General features: G+C 43.2%; 1 protein-coding gene across 2 annotated transcripts in view; it reads left to right on the top strand.

The window, feature by feature from the left end:
- The first annotated feature begins 358 nt into the window (after positions 1 to 358).
- The window catches only part of CNNM1 (cyclin and CBS domain divalent metal cation transport mediator 1), a 47,808-nt gene continuing 27,301 nt past the window's right edge, over positions 359 to 20,865 (top strand). For both annotated transcript variants that reach the window (XM_090277852.1, XM_090277851.1), the window contains exons 1-2: positions 359 to 1,922; positions 20,151 to 20,294. In XM_090277852.1, coding sequence (XP_090133978.1) covers positions 359 to 1,922; positions 20,151 to 20,294 — 1,708 coding nt within the window. The remainder of the gene's footprint in view (positions 1,923 to 20,150; positions 20,295 to 20,865) is intronic.

Raw genomic sequence — 20,865 nt, 5'->3', positions numbered from 1 at the left:
CCCAGCCAATGGGGAAAAAGAGGGGCTGGCAGGGAATTACTGCCGGGTAGGAGTTCGCTGAGGGGTGCCCTAGGGCTTAAGTAGGAGGTTGTGCTACAAGGCAAGCTTTCCTCAGGCTGCAGCTCAGATACACCGAAGTGCGGCAGGGTTATGCACAGTGTAGTGTTGCCTGGCCATCTCCAGCCTCCTGAGGGGACCCAGTGCCCGGGCAGGCTCTGAACCCTCACCGCCTGCAGCCCACGCGCAGAGGGTGTACACATGGTGACCTGCCTGGGGCCGGTTCCCGGCTCTGGCTCCTCCTCCCTCCAGTTCTAGCTCGGCTTTCTGCAGTATCACGTGCAGCCGCGCCGGGTGCAGGATGGCGGTAGCGGCAGCTGCAGTGGGTGTTAGACTCCGGGACTGCTGCAGCCGGAGCGCGGTGCTCCTGCTCTTCTTCTCTCTGTCCCCTCGGCCGCCCGCTGCCGCCGCCTGGCTGCTGGGCCTGAGGCCCGAGGACACCGCTGGAGGCCGCGTGTCCTTAGAGGGAGGCACCTTACGCGCGGCAGAAGGCACCAGTTTCCTCCTGCGTGTCTATTTCCAACCCGGGCCCTCGGCACCCGCCGGGCGGGTGCCCGCACCCACCCATTCCTCAGGGGAGAATGTCACCGGAGACTGGGCTCCGCGGCTCGTGTTTATCGAGGAGCCCCCGGGCGGAAGCGGCTTGGCGCCCAGCGCTGTGCCCACACCCCCGCGGGGGCCGCAGCGCTGCCGCGAGCAGAGCGACTGGGCGTCGGACGTGGAGGTCCTGGGGCCCCTGCGCCCCGGAGGCGTGGCTGGCTCGGCTCTAGTCCAGGTGCGGGTGCGTGAGCTGCGCAAGGGCGAGGCAGAGCGGGGCAGTGCGGGCGGTGGCGGGAAGCTCTTCTCACTGTGCGCTTGGGACGGGCGCGCCTGGCACCACCACGGCGCCGCCGGTGGCTTCCTGCTGCGCGTCCGCCCGCGGCTGTACGGCCTGGGCGGAGGCCTGCTGCCCCCAGCGTGGCTGCGGGCGCTCGGGGCGCTCCTGCTGCTCGCCCTGTCTGCCCTGTTCAGCGGCTTGCGCCTGAGTCTGCTCTCGCTGGACCCGGTGGAGTTACGGGTGCTGCGGAACAGCGGCTCGGCCGCCGAGCAGGAGCAGGCGCGCCGAGTGCAGGCGGTGCGCGGCAGGGGGACCCATCTGCTCTGCACGCTGCTCCTGGGCCAAGCCGGAGCCAACGCGGCCCTGGCTGGCTGGCTGTACACCGTGCTGCCGCCGGGCGTCGGGGATCAGGGAGAAGACTATGGCGAGGCGGGGATTCACTTCCCGTGGCTGCCGGCGCTCGTGTGCACTGGCGCCGTGTTCCTGGGCGCAGAGATCTGCCCCTATTCAGTGTGTTCGCGGCACGGGCTGGCCATCGCCTCGCACAGCGTGTGCCTGACCCGGCTCCTGATGGCGGCCGCTTTCCCCGTGTGTTACCCGCTGGGCCGCCTGCTAGACTGGGCGCTGCGCCAAGAGATCAGCACTTTCTACACAAGGGAAAAGCTGCTGGAGACTCTCCGGGCCGCGGACCCCTACAACGACCTGGTGAAGGAGGAGCTCAACATCATCCAGGGCGCCCTGGAGCTTCGCACCAAAGTGGTGGAGGAGGTGCTGACCCCCCTCGGAGATTGCTTCATGCTACGCTCGGATGCTGTGCTGGACTTCGCTACGGTCTCTGAGATCCTGCGCAGTGGCTACACTCGCATCCCTGTGTACGAGGGCGACCAGCGGCACAACATTGTGGACATTCTGTTTGTCAAGGACTTGGCCTTCGTGGACCCCGACGACTGCACTCCACTCCTCACCGTTACCCGCTTCTACAACCGACCCCTGCACTGCGTCTTCAATGATACTCGGCTGGACACCGTGCTGGAGGAGTTTAAGAAGGGTGAGCTGTGGTCTATCTCCTTCCTCTGCTCCTACCCCCTTCAAAAGTATTACCCTTTCATAAACATGTGAGGCTTCAGGCACTCCAAGCAATTCTCCTTTGGTACCAAAAACTCAAGGTAGACCCCACTTCATGACTCTTTGGCTCTTTACTTTACTTTTCCCTACCTTCCCTGTAGTTGACTGAGCTCCAAGCTTCTTCCCCTTGACTTGGCTCACAAGATGCCGCATATTTCTCAGTCATTTCATTCCAGTATTTTCTCAGGGCCTACCAAGTGCCAGGTATTGTGCAGGATGGATTTTGAAGGTAGTTCCTTGGAGGTCATTGCATATAGCTCCTCACTCATTACGGGAGGAACCTCTACAGGTTCCCATAACAGGCAGCCTTTGTTTTAAACTTCTTCCAGGGCTGGAAGCTTACTATCTCCAGGGCAAACTCACTGCACTGCTGGACAGCTCCAGTTGCTGACCATGTCTTTCTCACATGGACTAGGAATTTATTTCTCCCAGCCTTCTCTCTGGGTCCTAGTTATGCCTTTGAAATGCCATAGTGTAAGCCCCAAACACCTTAGACATTCTTCCCACACCTGTTTAATTTTTCATCAGCTATTCACTCTACACATCAAGTACCCAGGTTGGAGATTAAAAGTGGACTAAGGCAGTGAGGTCTTTGTACTTCTGGGAACTGTAGTCCTATGAAGTAGGACCGATCTGTACCTAAGGAAACAGTCTAGCAATAGGAACCACTAGAAAACTTGCATATCCACTTTAAAAGGAAACTTGTGTGTTTCCTTCAAGAGCAGTCACCATCCCCCACCCCTTGGTGTCATAACATTACATGTTATAATGCTCATTACGTGCCTGGGGTTTGTCTTTGGAAACTGTCTTCTGGGGTTGAGTACAATTCACTCAAGAAAACAGCCTGGGTACTTTAGTGTCAATCCTCTTGGCATTCCACAGTTTGAGTGGCCCCCTTAGTTAACCAGAATTGACCCAGAAGGACACTTGGTTGTTTTTGAAAATCAAATCCACCTTCAAGGGTCACCATTGAAAACATTCAGAAGACCATTTCACAGACTATGAAAGCAATTCCAGAAATGATTTGAGAACAGCGACATGGTTAAAAAAAGGCAAGGACATTCCAGAATGACTGTATTGAAGGAAACACTCATCTATATGTATGAGTTGGCTTGTTTATTACAAACTAAGCTAAACAAAAAATAATAATTCCCTGACTTTAGAATCAGACTTTTAATGTATCTTCCCTGTGACTAGGAATCTCATGTGACTCTGTGTTTTTTGTTTTATTTATCAAAAATTTATTCTCATTGCCTTACCATCATGAGTAACCTTTAGCTCTTTGCATGCAGGGAAATATCTGGGGTCTTCCTTCTGCTACCAAGGGGAAAAAGTCAAAAAGCTGCTTTCAGTCATAGAGTTGGAGGGAGAATAGCCCTAGACTTTGTGTTGGTATCATGAGAAGGGGAGGAAATATAAATATATTGCAGCTGTTTTAGCCCAATTTGGCTATTGTCTTACCTGCTGTCTGTCTCCCCTGGGTTCTTACATAACTCATCCCTCTAGCACTCCTTGAGGTCCAGCTATCCACGCTTATAATTATTCTTCCATTCTGTGCATCTTACAGAAGGGAGTCTTGGATCTGGGCATAAAAGCTGTGAAAATCTGTGTAAGTTTGTTAAGAATGCTGTAACAAAATACCATACACAGGGTGGCTTAAACAACAGAAATTTATTTTCTCACGGTTCTGGAAGCTGGTAGTCTAAGATCAAGGTGTCAGGTTTTGTCTCCTCTGAGGCCTCTTTGCTTGGCTTGCAGATGGCTGCCTTCACACTGTGTTCTTCTCCCTGGAGTTTCTCTCTGTGTGTTCTAATCTCCTCTTTTTATAAGGACACAAGGCAGATTGTATTAGGGCCCATCCTATCAACCTCATTTCAATGTAACCACCTCTTGTATGTGATATTTAAGATATTTAAGATAGTGCTATGAGAAGACAATTTTAATGAAAGTCCTGTAAACTCATTAACGCATTCATTTAGTGTTTATTGAGCATCTACTAGTGTTAGGCAACAGGGGAGACAGTAAGACTACCCTCAGAAAGTTAACCGACTACAAGGGCATACAGTGTTAGAATGAAGGCAGTCTTCAGGAGCAGGAATTCATTCTTACTAACCTGTGTATCCCCAGCACCGTACACAGTGCCTTGCACAGAGTAGGCTACTCAGAAACCTCCATAGCGATCTGAAATGAGTCCTGTGGCAGAATTTCTAACTCCGGTCTGCAAAAGGCTTGTTTAGTGTTCTAGTAGTTAGTTTGTAATTAGGCAGATCATGAAAAAGAAGCAGGCCATTACCCTGAACACCATGCCAAGGGAGGAAGATATGTCCATGTCCCTCCAGAGCCTTGCCCCTTTCTCAGAGTGTTGTCCATCAGTCAGCAGCACGAGCCTCACTTGGGAGCTTTAAGAAAGGCAGAATTCCATACCCCACTCTAAATCCACAGAATAAACATCTGCATGTTAATAAGCCCCCGAATGACTTGTGTACCTTAAAGTTTGAGAAGCATTGCCTTTGGAGAACCCTTACTAATGGTGGTTGGTAGACTTTCTTAGGGTAGAATAAATACAAGGAATAATTATCAAGGTAGGGGTCCTGTGCCTCTAAGCTATATAATACAGTGTTCATTTCGATAAGAATTATTTGTGCACCATAAGTTAGGAGAAAGAAACTGAGTAGGACTACTTTTTTTTTTTTTTTTTGTCTTTAAAAATAACCTTTTAGGTAAATTATACAAACCTTTCCATTTCCCTCACTTCTTGGCATCTTGAATTATTTCTCTACCTGCACAAACCCCTTAGGAGGTAGGGGAGGCAAATGATATTTTAATAGAAGCAACAGTTACCATTAATTGAGGGACAATAGGCCAAGCCCTTTATATACTCAAAACAACCCTCTGGGGGTAGGTATTATTAACTCCATTTTACAGATGAAGAAACTAAAGCTCAAATCAATTACATGGCTTGCTCAATTGTGCATAGCTAATAACTGACTGAATTGTGATTTGAAGTAGGCCTGTAAGACCCCAAAGTCTAGTCTATGTCCCACTACCCCAGTCTTACTTCCCCTCCCAGCTCAGAACTGCCACCCACAAGCTTGCCCTTCACCACTGACTTGCTGCCCATGGCTCATTCACCTCTAGTTTCTGCAGATTAGAAATGTAGGTTTTATAATGATAATAATTGTTAACATGCATATTGCATTTTACAAAACATTTCTACTTACCTTCTCTTCTGTGGTCTTAACTCTGCGATTATGAGAACTCTAAAACTGCCTATGATCATCACTCAGCTAGTATATTCCAGGACCCTTATTCAAATACAGTTCATGTGACTCCAGAGCTCTTGCCCATATGGGATTTTACCTCTGTACTTCTGATGATTCCCAGGTCTTTAGGAGAAAAGGAAAATGGTCTTTCTAGCTAGCATGCTAGCTTTACAAAAGGAAACAATATTTCTCTCCAATGAACTGTGAGTTCCTTGAAGGTAGACAATGAGTCTTACTTTGTATTCTCAGGATAAGCGCAGTGGTCACCTTGGCTAGGGAATGAATAAACATTTATTGAATACATAGGTTTAAATAGCTAACTTCCACATTTCTATATTGAGTGACGTAAACCCTGAGTTCAGGAAAATTAGTGTTGTTTGTTCCATTGACCATAACCAATCTCTCCTCTTCCTCTTGCTGAGTTCTTTACCCCAGTTTCTGGCACCACTGCCCCTCTAGTCTTTCAGGCTACACACCTCTCCTTCAGCACCCGCCTTCGCTTTAGTCTGCTTCAGCTGCCAGAACAATCACTGTACACTGGGTGGCCTAACAACAGAAATTCATTTTTCCACGGTTCTGTAGGCTAGAAGTCCAAGATCAAGGTTCCATCTGGTTTGCTTTCTGGTGAAAGCCTCTTCCTGGCTTGTGGAAGGCCAGCTTCTCACTAGTCCTCACATGACTTTTCCTGGGTGCATGCATGGAGAGACAACGAGATGGGGCAGGGAGAACACTCCCGGGTTTTTTCTCCTCTTGTAAGGACATCTACTGTTGGATTAGGGCCCCACACTTATGATCTCATTTAACCTTAATTACTTCCTTAGAGGTTGCAGTGGGGCTTAGAACTTGAACATATGAATTTGAGGAGGGGCAACATATGAATTTATAGACATTTAGTCCATAACAATCACCAAAATCTGCAAAACATTTGCTAATATTGCATCTAAAATATTTCTTGTATCTGTACACAATTTAGTCCACTATTCCTTTCACTTAGGTTAGGCACGGTGGAAAACACCACCAGTACAGTCCCTGTCTGCATGGAGCTTTTATTCTAATGCAAGAGACAGAAATTAAACAAACAGGATAGTGATTTAAGAGCATAAGCTTTGGTACCAGACTGCCCAGGTTGCATCCTTGCTTTGGGCAAGTTATTTAACTGTTTGTTTTGTTAATGAGGATAACAGTAGTATTTACTCATAGAGTTGTTTGAAATAGTGAGACAGTATTGCATTATAATGCTTATTTAGTAATTATTATTTAATAAATGCTTACTGTGATTGTTAAGTATAAACACAAATCTTATTACTCATTTGTGCAAATGCCTCCTAAGAAGTTTTGCTTCTTCTACATTTTGTCTCCCTCAAATTTGTCCTCTCTACTGCCACTAAAATACTCTCTAGTGATGTCATCCCCTGCTTTAAACACTCCTGCACTCTGCACCGCCTGCGATGAAGCCTAGGCTGTGCCCTCATCATCTGCTCCCGCCCACCCCTCTGGCCTGATCACTCACCACCCCCTGCCTCAGCTGTATGCTCCTGCAACATTAAACCTGTGGCCACACTGTGCTGTTTCTTGCCTTTGTCCCTTTACTGGTCCTGTACTCTTTGTCAGGAGTATGCATCGCCTGACTGATCCCTACTCCGGTTCCTCCTTTAACCCTTAGCATACGGGCTACCTTCTCTGTGAAACTTCTCCTATTAACCCCAATTTTGGTCAACTTAATTGTTCTTTATCTATTATTAAACTAACAGGCTTTATTACCCGTATTTGTTTATTTGTGTTGCCAACATATATAATGAGCAGCTGGATGGCAAAGACTGGCGTATCTGTCTTTGCATCTGTAGCATCCTAACAGTGGATATGACACATAGTAAGTTTTCAATAAAATTTGTTGAATGAGTGACTGAAGGACTTAAACTTTAATATAATGGAGAGGATCTTCAGAGCTCTAGTAAATGAATCATTAATTATCTCCAGCCCCATCATTTGGGACCATGCAGTAGGACAAAGTAAAAATTTAAATGTTAGAAGACAAGTGTTGCATGAATTGTTTCTTTGTTTCTTTAGCCACATCTATTTATTATAACAATTATCTAGCCCTTTTCAAATTCAAAGCAGTGTACTAAGAGTTGGGTGTAGGAGACCCAATCCCTGCTCCCAAAGAGTCTACAGCCTAATGGGAGAAGAGTACTCTGGTCCACTTTGTAAAGCTAGAAGGCAGGCTGGACTCACCTTCCACCCCGCCACCTCCCCACCTCAAACCACAGTGCAATTCACAACTCATGTCTTAACATATAAGTATATGGATAAGACAGACCTATATATAAATTATTAAAACAAAGGTGCTAAAACAGAAATATAAAAATGCATTGAAAACATGAAGAGAGTAACTGGTTAGGTTGTTCGCTTTTATAAAAGTTTTTACTGAAGTTCATATTTCTATACTGCATATTTATTATAGACCATTGGAAAATATAGAACAATAGAAAAAGGTATGAAAACAACCTGAAGATAATCATCCCACTATCCTGGAATAATAATTCAATATTTTTGTCGTGTTAAAAATATATTGCATCCTGACTGGTGTGACTCATTTGGTTGAGCATCATCGTGCAAAGTGGAATCCGCTGGTTCAATTCCTGGTCAAGGCACATGCCTGAGTTGCAGTTCTGTCCCCAGTTGGGGCACGTGCTAAAGGTATCCAATCAATATTTCTCTCTCACATCGATGTTTCTCTCCCTCTCTTTCTCCCTCCCTTCCCCTCTCTCTAAAAACAAAACATTAAATTTTAAAAATATATATTACACATAATAGCAGCTATAATCAAGTTCTTTAGAAGATAAAGGGAAAATGGTCTTACCTTCTTCCACAAATCAAATATCTCATTCTAATTCCAAGAGTGATTTTTTTTTTTTTTACATGATGGTATTATTCTTACTATAATCTCCTTAGGGTTGGATTCTATAATTTGGGAAAACTGATTTACAAAATGGAGCCTTAGAGATTTATTGAACTTAATCTCTAAAGTTTACTACCCTTGTTGGATTGTTTTTAGAAGAAACCATTGTGGTATGGACAACAGGGAGAAGGAGAAGTTTTGTTTTGAAGTCTGAGACCTCTGGACACTCCAGCTCTGGTATTTAACTCAGTGAAACAACTTAGCTCTGCTGGGTTAGTAACACTGTCTCCTGGACAAAGGGCAGCATAACCCACATAATGGCTGGGTCACTCTCCCTGTAGAGTAGAATAGCCATGTAAAATTATGTACGGTGGCCTATTGCCATCTTCATACTCAGTCTGCTCATTCATTGATTCATTCATTTATTCAGTAACTATATCTTGAATTCATGCATTGGGCCGGGCACTGGGATAGACCCTGAGGGTGCAATTGTGAACAAGAGAGACACTGAGCAGCCATCGTGGAGCTAAAAGGCAGCCACTTCAGTCTTTGGTCCTGCATGTGGTCTGTTGCCGGAAGTCCATCCAAATAGCCCTAAGTGCTCAGTCACATTTTCACTGAGGAATAATCTGGTTGAAAGTCGGTGTTTTGTTGTATCACTCCCACTTCTTGCGTGAGCTGTTTTAATCAGGAAGAGTAATTGTCCCATTGCTTAGTTCTTTAAAAAGCTGCCAAAACCTGAGTGCTGCATTTGTTGTCTTACGTAAAAGAAAATAAAAGTTATTTTCACTCAAAGTTATAGTTCACTGGTATAATTAGATGTGATGTGCTTTAAAATGTGTTAAATGTAGCTAAAAAAGAATTAGTGATATTTAGAATGAGATGCTTACCTTCTGAACAGTAATTAGAGCAAAGGGTAAATAAAACAGTCCGTCATGTATGGGGAGGAATTAAAAAAGGAAACAAGAAAAGGTAAAAATAATTAATTACACAAGGTGCTAAAATTGTGATTTTATGTTTCTTTTAAATTTTTCATTATGATTATTGTAATATTGTTCTGCAATCAATTTTTTTCTCAGCCTGGCAAAAGAAATACCAGGTAACAATAGAATCTAAGCTGGAGGGGACATTGGAAAACGAGAGGAGTCTAATTCACACTTTTTCTTTTTTAAGATTTAGTTATCTTTTCCAGGGTATAACATCTTTTTATCTAATCTAAATCCCACAGGCTACAGTTAAATTCCATTTCTTCTTTTTATCATCCTTTGTGAGTCCTCTTTTATTTGAAGAATATAGTACCTCACCTCAATTCCATTTCTTAACAACCATATACATTTTGCTGTGTTTCTGACTCCCTTAAAGCTTTTGGGTGCCTCAGAGGAGGGGGTCTGTGGATTTTCCTAGTCCTCTCTTAAACTGGCTTACCTCTGGGCCCACATATGGGACCCCTGGACCTTCAATAACAGCTCTCAGTTCTCTTTATTTTCTGCTATCCCTTTCCAAATTGAGATTTTTCTCAATTCATTTTTTCCCTCCCTCCCTCCCTTCCTCTCTCCTTCCTTCCTTCCTTCCTTCCTTCCTTCCTTCCTTCCTTCCTTCTTTCCTTTCCCACATGACATTATTCTATGTCAAGCCTGCTGCCCTCCTGGAGTTTGCAGTCAAGTAGGGAGATACACACTAGCCAATAAATAATTACAAATGGTGACAAGAGATTTGAAGAAAAAGTACAGGAATCTATGAGAGCATATAATTGGGGGCCTGGTCTAGTCCTATGGGTAAGAATAGACCCCTCCTTGAGTGACATCTGAGCGGAGTCCTACAGGGTGGTGAGAAGTGTGCCAGAGGAAGAGGTCTCCAGGCAAAGGGAGCAGACATGCAGAGGCTTGAGGAAAGAGGTTCAGTGTGGGAGCCGTGCAGGGTTCCTGCTCCATTTAACATCGGTGAGGGAAAATGCCACCTCTGCCAACCAACTCTCCCTCAGCCTCCAGTAACTGTCAGGGTCATCTGGGCACCTGAATGCAGTCACATCCACTGGGTGCCAGGCTACCACGGCTCTGGGAGATGGACGCGAAAGTAAATATGGGAAAGACCCTGCCCTCCAAGCACATGAAAGGAAGAAGGGCCCTGATTGAAATGCTGCAAAGGCATCCAGACATCTGTGGGGGAAGGAGGAAGGGAGAAATAATTCCCTGGAAGGACCTGGGTAAACTCCGAGGAAATGAGAAGAGATGGACTCTGATAAGCAATTACGACTGGAAAGGGCTTGGCAGCTGATGCAGGAGCTTGAGCTAGAAAAATAAAGGCAGAGAGGGAGCCAAGACTACATTTGAGTGATGGCAAAGCAATGATCGTAAAGCTGCTTTTCTTCCAGCCAGATGGGGAACTAGGTAAAATGAGGTATTTGGCAAGCAATGTGTTTCCTCCACATGCCGTGTATCTTTTAACCATTTTTGGTGGTGATTTTTCTAAAATGTTTTATACCCATCTCTGCCTTGCTGAACAAAGGATCCTAAATATAACTTAATCTTTTCTTGAGGACGCAGGAGCATGGTCATGAGACTGTAGTTATTTTATGCAGTATTTACTTTTTTATTTTTCTCTGTGCACTGGCTATCGGCTGCTGGTTCTGTTTGAGCCAGCTGCAAGCAAATCCCTGCCCCACTCATCACAAAACTGCTCTTTCTGAGCCTATGTGAGAGCTTTTATTTAACTGAGAAACCAAGTAAGTACACATGCTAGGAATTGTGTGCCTGGTATACAGTAAGCTTGAATAAATATTTGTTGAATAAATGATTGATTAGGCTTTGACTGGGAGTTTGGGGTATGGGGTTGGTATACAGACCTGGGAGTTCCTTTTGGGACCAGAGTCAAAAAGCCATGATAAGTAGACCTCCAGATAATGGGTTGTTACACTGCTATTTTTATAGTGTTGCTTAGCAAGCCAAACTGCCAATCGGCTTAGGTTCTAGTGACTAAGAACTACTTTTTCATGCCCTGGTGGTGCTGGTTACCATGGTGCTGTGGGTGACAGAGTTGGCTTTTTTATAATTGCCTCGAAGTGGTTCAAGAAATTTTTTTGTGATACATGTGTTGATTACTCTATTATTGATGAATTGGAGCCAGATAATTACTACAGAGGACAGTGTCTCTGTCTCTCTGTCTCTCTCTCTCATAACTAGAGAAAGGGATTTTTGTTTTACTAACTCAATGTGGTTGCTCTGGGACTGCTAGGATAACATTTTTGTCTTTCGCTTTCCAATTTGACAGAAAGAGATATGATTTTATTGTATAGATTTTTAAAAGATTTAACATGTGTTAAGGCAGCTTTTTTTCATCTTATTCCAGTGGCATTCTTCAGTATTAAAATATAAGCATTAGGAATTCACAGACCTTTATAAACACAAGAAGCTGTACCTTTTGGCACAGTTAATATTCAGGCATGTCTTATAGCATCACAGAGAAGCATTCTGTAAAGCCAAACTGTTTTTGCAATCCAGGACTATTTCACGTTAATAAAGTGTAAAATTATAGAGCCAGAAAGGGCACCTTGGAGATCACTTGGTCCCATCTTTTCATTTTAAGGCAGAGAAAAAACTGAGGCCCAGAAAAAAACAAATAATAAAAATAGCAATGATAAGCCTTTATAGTTGTAAAGCCTTTACACTAGCGAAAACCTTTCCAAAACAGTAACTCGTGTGCTCACTGTGCATGTGAAGCCAGTAGAGTTTATCCCCATTTTGTAGATGAGGCACCTGGGACCTGGAGACACGAGTGTCCTGCTCCATGTTAGTGACTGAGGCAGAACCAGAAGCCACGTCTGTGACTTGCCACCTCAGACCATGGAGCCACAGATGCTGAGAGCTGTGGACACCTGGGCTCACATCCCAGCTCTTCTGTTGACTAGCTGTTTGACTCGGGCAAGGCCCTCTACCACTTCAAACAAGGCTTATCCTCCTTTAAATGGGATTAATGATACTACATTGCAAGTGTATTGCCTGTACAGCACTCAGGACATTCCACCATTTGCTTCTTGCCTCACCGATCTAATTAAATGAATAGACCATTTGCTTCTTACCTCACTGATGTAGTTAAATAAAGAGTAGTTAGACATTTTGTATAATGGGTGCTGACCGAGCCCATGTAGGAGTCACTGTATATAGTAAACAAAACTGAGAGCTGTTTACTTTGGATAGGGCGCAGGAAACCAATATTGAGTTCTGGCAGTTCCCTTACATTAGTTTTCTTCACCATCATTCTGCCTTTCCTCAGGCATCCCAGGCAAATGTAAAACAAAACAAAACATCAAGCCCAAAGCTTTTTTCTCTCTTGCCCCACATTCAGCCCCTCGCGCAGGCCCTGCTTGCAGCATACCTGGAGAATCCGCCCACACCTCGCCGCCTCACCTCCGCAGCTGCAGCCGCAGGCCAGGCCCCACCCGTCTCTCGCTTGGATGTGTGCCAGAGCTTCCTCCCAGGTCTCTGCTTCCACCTTTGGCCACTTTGTGACTATTCTTAACCTATTAACTAGAGGGACCTTTTTAAAACAGAAGTCAGACCATGCCACCTTTTTTGCCAAAGAACAAATACACACAAACAATAGCCCAGAACTCTATAATGGCTTTATCTCAGAAGAGCCAAAGTCCTCACAAAGCCTATCCAGGCTTGAGCATAGCTGCACTTCTGCCCCCCACCCCCTTTATCTTCCTGAGCTTGACTCTTACCACTGGCCTCTCCCACACTCTGCAGTCACCCCACCGGCCTCCTTGCCATTCTTTAAGCACATCAGTTACAATTCCGACTCAGGGCCTGTGCAGCTTGTCCTACTGCAAAGATAACCCCCGATATCCACGGGGCTTCTGACCTCAGGACATTCAGATTTTTATTCAACTATCACCGCCCTACCTAAAATTGTAACACCTGCTCACTCACTCCCACGCACCCTCATCATCCTTCCCTGCTTGCTTTTCCCCTTAGCATTGTGCTATAGAGTTTACATATTTATCTGGCTAATTCTCCCTCACCCCCATTTACTAGAATGTAAGCTGCAGGAGGAAAATTACTTTGTCCATGGTGTTCATTCCTGCACTTCTAGTGCCTAAAATAGTGCTTGGTACATAGTAGGCATTCAATAAATACTGTTGAAAGAAAAAGAAAAAAAGACAAATGATAAGAATGTGGGGGTTTCTTCTAAATAGGACCAAAAGAAAAGGAGGTTAAAAATGACTCCTGGGTTATGACTCTGACTGACTAGAAAATCAGTGGTGCCATTAGATGTAGCGAAGAGGGAGGAAGAGCAGAGATGATGGGTCTTGAAGGTCCTTTTTTCTAGATAAGTGATTTTGATAAGACAAGGGGACAGCTCAGGCAAGATGTCTAAAACAGGATGAGAGTTCAAAATAGACCTTGATAGTAAGATATAAATTTAGTTCTCAGGAGAGAGGTAATGGTGATATTTGAAGTGATGGGCTCTGCTGGGATCTTTAACTGAGAGGAGAGAGAAGAGCAGAGGATCAAGGGTTGCAGCAGAGGTTCTTAACTGCAACTGCCCCTTACAGTCTCCTGAAGAAGTTCGAAACATCCCAGTGCCTGGACCACACCCCAGACCAATTAGATCAGAAAAGCTGTGGGTGGAACACAGATAGCAGTCAGTTTTAAAGCTCCCTAGTGATTCCCATGTGCAGCCAGAGTTGAGAATCACTGAGAATCTTTGAGATATATGTATCTTTGGGTGACGATAAGGTAAAGGAATCCACAATGGAAACAGAAAACTGTCAGTCCTAAGGGTGGGAGGAAAACCAGCGTAGTCTTGACCTGTTCTCAGACTCAGATGTGCATGAGAATTACTTGGTTATCTTGAGGAAATGCAGGTTCTGACTTGGACTTCTGGGATGGAGGCTAAACTTCTGCATCTGTCACAAGCTCCCAGACAGTACCAGTTCTTCTGATAGCAAGTGTCAAGAGCAGTGTTTCTCAAATTTTAGCCTGCATTAGAATCACCTGGGATATCATTAAAACAGCTGTCTGGGCCCAGCCTTACCACCCAAGATCCTGATTCTGTAGGTCAGAGGTTGAACCAAGAATCCACATTTTGAACAAGTGCATGTGAGGTTCAATGCTCCTCCTCCAAAGGAACACACTACAGGTGGTAGAGGGTCACCAAGACCAAGGTAAGAAAGAAGAGGCACTCAATACTATTAACCAAATGGATAAAAAATGCTGCAGGGACACCGAGGAGAATAAAAGCCACTGTATCTTACAAGGTGAAGGTCGTAAGTAACCAGAAACCATAAAACCATAAAATGATTTCTGCTGTCCTTAATTCTCTATTTCTAAGCAATATGCTTTCCTCCAAGCTTCTGTATTTTATCTGGGGAACACTTGACCTTACCAAAGTGATGTAGCTATTTTTGAAAGAGAAAGGAAGCCAATCAATAATTTGCTGCTTTTTTTTTTTTTTTTTTTTTTTTCAAGTCATAGGAAGTATGTTAAGAGGATCCTTGGGAGCTCTTCTCTGTGGACATGCCTAAACCATCTAGAGGTTACATTTATTTATTAAAGACCCTTCAGAAGCTATTTTAGTTTTTTAAATACCAAAATGCATTTGTGCTGTTTCAGCCACTCTCTAACTCTCTGTCTCCTTAAAGGAGGGTTTCCAGCCACAGCACTATTCACATTCCTCATTGTGAGGCTGTCCTGGGCATTGAAGGGTGTTTAGCTGTATCCCTGGCTCATACTCAGTAGGTATTAGCAGCATCCCCACCCCACATTTTGACAACCCAAATTGTCTCCAGACATGGCCAAATATCCCTGGGGAGGACAAAGTCAGCCCCAGTTGAGAACCACTGCTTTAAAAGCATCTGAAAACCTACCTGCCCTTCTAAGAAATCTGACTTGTTGTTTGGGTATGGATGTTGATGCCAAGTGTGGTGAGATAGAATGCTCTGTGGATTCATGGGGCAAAAGAAAAAAACAATAGTTTGACTTTAATAGTAGGAAATTTTACTGACCTCAGACACACCCAATGCCCAATAGATAGTGGTGTAGTACCTCAAACTTACCATGGAGGTGATTGATAAAAAAAACCCCTTTCCAAACTCAGTATTAAACAGCCAACATCCACTATCTTCCCCATGTCAACAAAATACCTTAACCCCACATCATGTCAGAGAGAGCATTCATCAGCTTGCCACTGCAACTACTTTTTGCTCCAGGAGGTTCTTTTTGTCTTTTCATGAGTACTTAGCATCTTGTGACTTAAACCAAGTTTACCAAAGGGACAGGGATTTAACTAAACATCTCAGTGCTTGTTTCTTTTCCTTGTTAATAGGTCATCAGACACTAACCAGAGTGCTACAGAGCCTACCCATAAACCAGTGGTGTTCAAACTTTAGCCTGATCACAGCCAGTTGTAAAGCTTATTAAACTTCAGATCACTGGGTAGAGCCCCTTGAGATTCTGATTTACTAGGTCTGGGTGGGGCCTGAGAATGTGAACTTCTAACTAAGTTTTGGCGAGATGCTTGATAAATTGTGAAGTTCTGTATAAATGTAATTATCATTGTTATTATTAGCCTAAATTAATTCATAGGCATCCTGCTTTTCTAGTAAGTTGGAAGGAAACTGAAATCAATGGACTAATAGTTAGTTGTGAGAAGGCGCTTGAAAAATTCTTCTAGTCTCTAGAGGGACAGCTCACTGGAAGAGACCACAGTCCCCATTTACACAACTTCATAGAAGGGCAGAAGAGGGGAATAGCCAGAATTTAGGCCGCATCCTCATCAACACTTATTGCTTATTGGCCAGTAGTATGTCTTGGTTAAATGCTTGTTTATTCCTTTACCCACTTTCTGATTGAGCTGTGTTTTTATGAGTTGTAAATTTTCTTCATGTATTCCGGATACAAGCTCCCTATCAGACATATGATTTGCAAATACTTTCTTCCATTCTGTAAGTGTCTTTCACTTTTCTTTTGATGGTGTCCCTTTTCAGTTTTGATGAAGTCCGGTTTTATATTTTTCCCCCTTTGGTTGCTTGTGCTTTTGGTGTCTTATCTAAAAAATCATTTCCTACTTCAGGGTCACAAAGACTTACTCTTGTGTTTTTCTCTAGGAGTTTTATAGTTCTCACTCTTACATTTAAGCATTTGGTCCATTTCGAATTAATGTTTGTATATAGTGTGAGGTAGGCATCCAACTTTATTCTTTTGCATGTAAATACCTGGTTTCTACCCATTATTTGTAGAGGTCTCACTCTATGCCAGGCACTATTCTAGATTCTGGCGAAACAGAGGTAAGTAGAACATAGCTGTTGCCTCTCAGAGAGCTTACCATCATTGTGGGAGAATCACATATAAACAGCATAATATAAAGAACAACAATACGGTGATATAATGTGTGTATGATGCTTAGCACTGTTCCTGGCCCCTAGAGCATGTATAGCAAATGGTAGCTGCTACAATAATTGTAATATCTATCATCATACATATTATAAATGCCAATAGAGAGGTATGTTGAAAGTGCTGTGGCGGGGGGTGGTGACTAACTTCTCCATGTCTCAAGATTGGCTTCCCTTGGAGCCATCCTGTCACTTCTGGGGCCCAAGAAGAGGAGGGATACAGGGAGATAGGTCTCTCAAAGGCCAATGTTTTTGAAAGAGGAAGGACCTCAGGTATATATGTCATGGGAACATGTGGTTTTCTTGTCCCTGTGAGTGGCAGCTGAGAACAGGGTTCTGTGATTGCTGATTCCTGTTCCAGTCTGTGCCCAAGAAAATGACTTCATTTGTTTGTAGATCTCTACAGGCACTTGAGGGAATTGTAAAGGCTGATTGTGGATTATAAAATGTCTCTAAATAGATTACATACATTGTCTTGATATTATATAATTACAATGTAAAATCTATTCCTTGGTGATCACATACATAGTGTGTCCTCAAATTGACCTTATAAAGTATAGACCAGTGGTAGATTTTCACATGGACATTATGGTATTTTGTGTGAAACATCATAAAATGTTAATTCATATGAACTAGTCTCTTAATGGCAGGAAGTATGGCTATATTACATATATTCTGGACTCCTCATTACAAAAGTTATTCAATTATAGAAAATAATTTTAACAAATCACTATTTCAAGTTATTTCATTATAGTAGTCATTTGTTTTGTCATCTGCTAGCACATGTTCTCAAAAACAATGCTAACTGTGTTAGAACACTGTGTTGGGGGGAAAAACTTTAAATGGAGCACATTCTAATAATCAACATAATCTAAGTTAAGCTAAAAAATCCTTCAATTCCATTGGATAGGATGCAGTTTCAAAGAAGGATAATTTTAGAACCACTGAGACAGTTTAAATTTTAATTTAAATACATTGTACTTTATTTAAAAGTAAAGGTTTTAGTGTCTGGTTTTAATGTCATGTATTTTATCCACTATGGATTTTTATTCTTAGTTCAGTTCATCAGGCACTTGCTGGCTGCCTGTTACATAGAAAGTACCCTATCTAACTAAGTCTGTGTCCTGAAAGAGCATATGATCTGAGGAAAAAACATGGTCCAGTGGAGGACACACGCATTGCTAGTTATTAAGAAACAGCAAATTTTGTGATACTCTAATGGAGTTATCAAGGGCTTAGAAACCCCAACAAGGAGAGGCTGGTTTTCAGGTTCGGAACAGGGAAGATCCGGGAGAGCGTTCTTGAGGAACTGGCACGTGAGCTGGAACTTCAAAGGCCAGTGGAGATGCAGTGAGAGAATGAAACTGTGTGAGTGAACACTTAGAAAGTGCACATGCAGGAAGCTGAGGAGGTGGAGGTAACCTGGGGCACCTGGAATATAGAATGATTAGAGGATGTAGCAGGGCATGCAGTCAGAAAGATAGGGAAGAGCCACACTTGGCAGTCTTGATACTACCAAACTCATGAGTTTGGCTTTGATTCTCTGGACACTAGGGAGCCGTGGAGGGTTTTTGAGCAGGGCAGTGGCATGATCAGATCAGTTTGTGAGTAAGCTGAAGGGTAAGTGGAAGGAGGAGAAGAACTTACAGACCACTATTGAGTGATAAAAATGCCATCTTTTCAATTGAAAATCCCAGTAGGTAGCTTTTTGTTATGAAAAGTATTTGACACAGAAGTCAGTGTATTTACATTGCAAGAACCAAGCAAAAGCTTATAAAAAATAGCACTGATAAAGTATGAACTTCCTTTTTTTTTTTGCAAGAATAACATCCTAGTCAGTACCCTAGATTTTCTCCTTAAATGTCTCTTAGACAAGGAAAAGAATCACCCAGATTTTCATTTTAGAAACAGGACCAGGAAATGTGTTTTATCAAAAGATGAAAAGAAACCAAGAAGAAGCAGGACTATTACATAAGACTGGGTCCCTAGGTTAGAACTGAACCCAGTTACCTGGGGTTAACAACCCAGCTCTGCCATTTATGAGTGGCTGTGTCACTTTAGGCATTTTACTTAACCGTGCTATGCCTCAGTTCTTCCATCTGTAAAATGGGGATTATAATAGTACTCAACTCGGGGTTATTATGAGGGCTCGGAAAAGTGCCTGGTACATGGTTAGAGCTCAATAAATGTTAATTATTATTATATATCTGTTGGGCAATAATAATGAACTGCCTATGACACATTACGATTTACAAAGTGCTTTCACACATCCCCTAGGTCATTTGAGCTCCACAGTCACCTTATGGGTACCATTTTATTATGCTCACAGATTCTGTGAATTAGGAATTTGGACAAGGTACAGTGGGAATTGCTTATCTCTGCCTTGCAATGTCTATGCCAGCAGCTGGAGACAACTTGGATGAGTTTGGAGGCCTTTAGAGGGTAGAGCTAAATCAACTGAGATTGCAGATCCACTGCCAAGATGGCTTCTTTGCTAACCCTCCTGGCTCTTTGATGGGATGGCTGGAAGGCTGGGTTTACCTGGGACTGTCACGTAGCACCTGCATGTGGCTTCTCCATCATGGTGGTCTAGCCTCAGACCAATAGTTCTCTATTGGTTGAAGTAGTCACAACCTGCCCCCACTCAAGGGAAGGGGATAGCGACCACACCACTCTGTGAGAAGCCTATCAAAGAATTTGGGGGAATGTTTTAAAGTCACTGTACTGGTATTTTTCCCTGATTCTAGATGAGAAGATTGAGATTCATAGAGGTCAAGTGATTTGACAAGGGTCAGTTGCACAGATAGTAACTGAGACAGTTAGGGGGGAAAGGGAGGGGGGAAGTTTGGAGGAGGAAAAGGCTTCTAACCTAATTCTTTTGACTCTGAGTTTTTGGTCTCTCAATTAGACTATTCATCCTCCTTCAGCTTAGATATACAGTTGACCACTGAACAACACTGGTTTGAACTTTATGGGTCATGCAGATTTTCTTTCAATAAATATAGTTGGCCCTTCACAGCCATGGTTTTCGCATCTGTGTATTCAACCAACTGTAGCTCAAAAACAGTATTTTCTCATTCCCAATACTATTTCAGTCGACAATTGGTTGAATCCATGGATGCAAAGGGCTGATTGTAAGGTCAGAAGTTATATGCAGATTTTCAACTGTGCAGGGGTCAGTGCCTCTAACTCCTACATTGTCCAAAGTTCAACTGTACTTCTTAATATGTGAAAGTTAAAAGAAAAAAAAAATTAACTGACTTTGTGTACAGGATGGGTAAAAAGTAAGTTTATAGTTGTGAATGTGTGAAACACAGAGTTAATAGTTATTATAATAATAATCATAACTTGCATGTCTTTCTCCATACAGACAACTGTAAAACTACTTTCGCCAATCCCATATATTAGGTAACTTTCCTAAAAAGAAACAGATATAAGCATTTATGTAAGCTTGTACATAAACTTCATATTTTAGGAAGGTGGAAGGATAGGTTCAGTCCTGAGATTAGTCAGAAAGCAACTTTGTATAATTTTCTCACAAGGAAGGATCTCTGAAAACATCCCAGATGCTTAACTGTGACTTAATTTATTCTCTAGGAAAATCTCACCTGGCCATTGTCCAGCGGGTGAATAATGAGGGAGAAGGGGATCCATTCTATGAGGTGATGGGCATTGTCACACTGGAGGACATCATAGAGGAGATCATCAAGTCAGAGATCCTGGATGAAACCGACCTCTATAGTAAGTGCACGGCCTTGGCTATTGTCCAAGGTCATCTTATTTTCCTCCGTGACTCTCAGAGCTGGCTTAGTTTGATATATAGTGAGAAAGAGTGTCATGCCAAGCCCATGCATTGGTGTGTGTCAACCCCCTAATGTCAGGTGCTGGCATGGCAAGGTACCCTGGCTTAAATTACCCAAGTCCCTGAGAACGTGCTAGGTCAGTGATTTTCAGCCTTTTTTGTCTCATGGCACACTAATTACTAAACTAATTACTAAAATTCTGCCACACACCAAAAAATATATTTTGCTGATCTGACAAAAAAAATAGGTATAAATTTGATTCATTCACGTTGGATGGCTTTTGTTGTGTTGGCTGGTGTCATTTTTTTTATTTGACAATCTAAGGGAAGAAGAGGTCAGTGCCCTGATTAAATAGTCAAGTATTGCATGTTTTAAAAGTTCTTGCTGCATACCACTTGAAAAATCTCTGTGCTAGTTAAATGTTTATCGGGAGGGAACCTTCAGGAACCAAGACTATGAAAAGGAGACCTCCTGGCCTTTGGATGAAAAAGGAACTAAAGGAAACAAAG

The sequence above is a fragment of the Furipterus horrens genome, unplaced genomic scaffold, assembly GCF_987537825.1.
Source record: "Furipterus horrens unplaced genomic scaffold, mFurHor1.1.pri manual_scaffold_5, whole genome shotgun sequence".
NCBI lineage: Eukaryota > Metazoa > Chordata > Mammalia > Chiroptera > Furipteridae > Furipterus > Furipterus horrens.
The sequence above is the reverse complement of the archived record's forward strand: the minus strand, read 5'-3'. Positions and strand labels throughout refer to the sequence as shown.